Here is a 4,444-nt window from a genome sequence, read left to right on the forward strand (position 1 = left end):
TTGGCAACACTGGTTGAGTGACTGTCTGATCGTCTTTCAGCCAATGCAGCTCTGACAGAATTCAAAGACGTCAGGGCTATGCTGTGATTGGTTACCAAGGCACACGTGAGCCAAAAGGAGTGCTGAGGTGGGTGTCTCCCCGTATAAAGAACATCTCTCTGAACTAATCTGGAGCTCAGTCCAGTTCATTTCGTACGCTGGAGGGAGTGAAGCTAATATTCATAACAGCAGTTTAAGTCAAATTACTTGTTTTTCGTCTCACTTCTCCATCAGCAGTTTAGAACGATAAGTGATACAATTGAGGAAAAACAAGTGAACTCTTGTTGTCGACTGATTCAGGTAAATGTAACCTATCTGCTGATAAAAGTGTATGTAATATTAAATTTGCTCACATTTATTTAAAAGAACTGGAACGTTATTGTAAGTTTACATTTTGTATATTTCGTGTGTATGTATTTTACTCCACTTTAGAAATGTGAGCACGTGGTGTTCTCCTGAGCATGGCTTCCCTCATTCACCTTGAAATTACATTCAAGAGTGTTTTCATAAAGCTCATGTTTGCTAAATTATAATACATCAGTGACTTATTTGTTTTTGTCCCTCTTTTAGGCTTATTTGCTGTTGTAGTGGACTTTGTGGCCAGTGACTCTAGGTAAGACCAGGCCTGATTTCAGGCATCATACATTTTCTGTTTGTGTGGTCTTGAATGATGCGTTTACTGCGTTAGACTGCTGAACATCAGTGATGTCAAGTCAAAATAACTGACAAGACTGGTGAATTTCAACTTAAAGTCCGTTTAATTTTGAAGCTGGAATTAATCTTTAAGATGGCATTTTCTTTTGCAGCAGGGAGAGAAGGTGAATTGGAAGAGGCTGAGGTTTGTATGTTCCTCACTGTTCATTGTAATGGCTGTGTGTGTTGCAGATGTACCTATATAACGTTACACTGTACTGTAATATTTTATGTGAATGTAACAATTTAACGATCCTGTTTGAGTGTCTGTAAACAAACAAAATAAACCTCTTTGCATGGGTGACATTTGTTGCAGTGTTTTATGTAAACAAAAATATTTAAGCACTGTATTTGAACCTGTGGAGCCCCTTCATGGCGCAATGGGTCAAGCAACAGTGCAACAGTAAAAGCTTGTTATAACTGGAGCCTCTTGGATTCCCCCCCCCAAGTTGCTCTTTTAAAAGCAGTCGACAACTTGTGTATACATTATTTTCCACAATTGTACTACTATAAAGGGGCACTGAACTGGAGGGTAATAGTGGATTTGAGTAAGGGGTCCATAACGGTATATTTCATTTGTTGCTAAGCTTTTTTTTTTTTTTTTAACCTGTGGAGCCCCTTCATGGCTCAATGGGTCAAGCAAGGGCTTGTTGTAACTTGAGCCTCTTGGGAGTTGCTCTTTTAAAACCATTCAACAAAAGCTTTGAAAAAATGCCTCTGGAATATTTTTGCAAAAGCAGTTTATCAATTTCCACACACAATCATGTTGTCAATATGGCAGAACACAATATTCAAATTAAGTATTGTGCAAAGGAAACCGCAATTGGCAGAGCGCACACAAAAGATTAACTGAGAATGGCAATATTGAAGCATAAACAGTGATACAAAATAAACATTAAAATCAAATTACATGTATTGATGTGTCGACTTGAATGCAAAATGGAGGTGGAAAAAGCCATAATTCACATTTTCTGAAACCGCAGCAGCAGAGATGCAGAATTTGTGGTGTTGAATAGAAAACACTTTTTCAGACCGGTCAATACCTGTTAAGTATCTGATAATGGATGAATGTCAAAACTCATTCATGATATTTTAGATGACAGAGTTCACTTGCCACTGCTATTCAACAAACTACCTACATGATTTAATACACCAATGGCCTGCAAGCACAGTAAATAATAATAAAAAAAAGTCTACCTGACAGCAACAGAAATAGCAACACTTGACAAACTATGCCAAACTAGGTTGACAAAAATATGAACGGTTTTGTACATTCAACAATCTTCTTCACATGTACACAAGACATGAGTTAATCTGCATTGGAAATGGAATAGCACTTATTTTGAGCCTTGATCTGAAATGCAATGTGAGGTGTAGCCCAGTGGTTCTCAACTGGTTTTGCTTCAGGACCCAGATTCTAGATTGGACATCCCAACACAGTCCAAAACTGATTCTCATTCAAAAAGTAAACAAAAATACCCTTCAAATCAAACACTGAAATATATTAATATTACCATGAACTACCCAACAATATACAAAGTTATTTACAAGACAGGCTGAATAAGAAACATTGTGGTCGGCACAAATATATAGATCATATGTAGTCGGGTTGTATTATACACCTTGTGCAGTTTTGTTAATGGTTTTTAAAGGCGAGGGCAGGACACACATTCAGTCCATTAGCATCTGTCTGTTCAATATTCAGTTCAAAAACCCAGAATAGAAAAAAAATGTAGGTTATGGATAAATTTATGAAAGACAATGGCTTAAAATTCACATTTGAGTGTAATTTATGTAAAAATGTGAAAGCCTCTTAAGTACTCTTAATCACAGATCTTATTTTACTTGTACAATCATAAAACACCTTTCTAAAAACCAGTAGAAATTACAACCCATGGCGAATTTGCCCTTTCAGGTTGCTCTACAAACAGACAGATCAGTTTGAGTTCTGTGACATGAATTTGTACCAAAACACGGCAGGGTTGATTAGATGACAAACTCAAACTATACAAAAATATGAAAAGTATTTCCCCTCTCTTTTAAAAGATTGGCCTATTTATCTTGCTGTCCTAATTTTGCACCTTAATCCCTGCTTTTCTCTGAGAATAGACCTGCGACTCACCATTTGAGAACCACTGATCTACAGCCACTGCAGAGGGGCAATGATTGGAGAGATCTCACATAGAAAGCTCTTGAACCCTATCCTCTAGAATAGTCCGCTTGAGTAGGGATCACTTGGTAGGGATGAAAGGTTATTGGCTGGTGTCCCTCTTGAGCACAGTGAAATTGATCTAATTGCATAATCAGACGCCACACAGAGGGCTCAGGCAGCGGTGAATGGAAGAGGATAATGGTGGTACTAGTAGGTCTGTTGTGTCTAATAAATTATTTGCTGCTAGAAGCATATGACAATCATGAGAAAATCATAAATGGGTGCAAGTCTCAGAAATGCCCCCTTTTGGCTTAAGAGTTTGTTAAAATTACCAGATTGATCAGTTTCTGGTGTTTGTAGCACGTTCTATACATTCCAAGGATGCACGGCCCCAAATATCGAACCCTCCAGGTGGTTTGCAGGCACCCTGTCATACCAAAAGTCCAGTGAAAGCCCTCGGGTTGTAATTCATATCTGCCGACCAGACGTTAGGCTTTTGAAGGAAAGAGTTTAGTGTCGTGTAACACTAGGACGTTTGGTAAGTCAGCGTGCATCAAACAGAGGTAGTGTATACACTTTACCTAGTCTTCTATGTCCTATACTGCTTCTTCACGAGTTGTTCAACATAACCTGTATGCATTTTAGTATGTCACCAAAACCTCTTTATCCTGTTTAAGGGCCAGCAGCATGTGCATTCGTACTGTCCCAAACAAATCAAAAGTAAGCAAGCAAGCAAGCAATATTGTCCTTTCTTTTAGTTATTGATGTGTTCAGATTTGTCACAGCTCTGTTCAATGGGCAATATGGCACCTATACATTTAAACTCAGGTATAGTCCTGCCCTCATGGGACTGAAGTGTTTATCTTTTGTTTGATAGAGTAACTAATCTTCACATGTCCTCAAGGGACTCCTCAGGGTCCAAGGTTTCTTCATTCTTCAAGGCATTGGCATTGGAACGTGTGTCCATGGCAGAGTGCATGATAGGCAGCCAGACGTCATCCATATTTGGCATTACAAATATTTTCTGCGTAAGGTAATGGAAGCGTTAGAGGGTCAAGAAGAGAAAGTAGGAAGACAAAAATAAAAGCCTTATCTAATAACAGCAATCAAATATGTACCCGAAGGTGCTTGCATGCTTGTTATTTAAATTATACATTCAGAGATCTCATGTGAGCTCCTTATGTACTTATTCCCAGTTTGGAGCCAAATATTTTGTGTATGAGCTTGCAGTTTTTAATTACTGAGAGAAAACCACTAAAGCAGGGAAACTCAGTTTTGGGCCTTAAGGTTTACTTTTTTATTTTTTGCAGTTTAGCTCTAACCTTGATCAAACTAAATTTTAAAGAACTTGATTAGTTTTTTTTAGGGGTGTTTGATTAGGTGGAGCTAAACTCAGCAGGAAAGTGAACCTCGAGGGCCAGATTTGAGAACCCCTGCACTAATGAATGGCAATCCTTCCTATCCTATAACACCTTTGAGAAGGCTTATTAATGTAATCTGATATTAAAATTATGAACTTTATAATTCTATCATTTGTAATATAGTCACAACCAAATTCTT

The 4,444-nt window shown here is 38.0% G+C and overlaps 1 protein-coding gene and 1 long non-coding RNA gene across 2 annotated transcripts in view; one reads left to right on the plus strand and one right to left on the minus strand.

Moving 5' to 3' along the window:
• The first annotated feature begins 111 nt into the window (after positions 1–111).
• Positions 112–2,210, plus strand: LOC107556608 (uncharacterized). Its single transcript, XR_001605304.1, has 2 exons — positions 112–339; positions 610–2,210. It is a non-coding gene; the product is annotated as an uncharacterized lncRNA (long non-coding RNA).
• Positions 2,211–3,773: 1,563 nt separating this feature from the next.
• The window catches only part of LOC107556590 (testis-expressed sequence 2 protein-like), a 22,767-nt gene continuing 22,096 nt past the window's right edge, over positions 3,774–4,444 (minus strand). Inside the window, exon 11 of the mRNA XM_016239722.1 lies at positions 3,774–3,908. Within this exon, the coding sequence (XP_016095208.1) occupies positions 3,774–3,908 (135 nt within the window). The remainder of the gene's footprint in view (positions 3,909–4,444) is intronic.

This window comes from Sinocyclocheilus grahami, unplaced genomic scaffold, assembly GCF_001515645.1.
Source record: "Sinocyclocheilus grahami isolate Dianchi unplaced genomic scaffold, SAMN03320097.WGS_v1.1 scaffold574.1, whole genome shotgun sequence".
Taxonomy (NCBI): domain Eukaryota; kingdom Metazoa; phylum Chordata; class Actinopteri; order Cypriniformes; family Cyprinidae; genus Sinocyclocheilus; species Sinocyclocheilus grahami.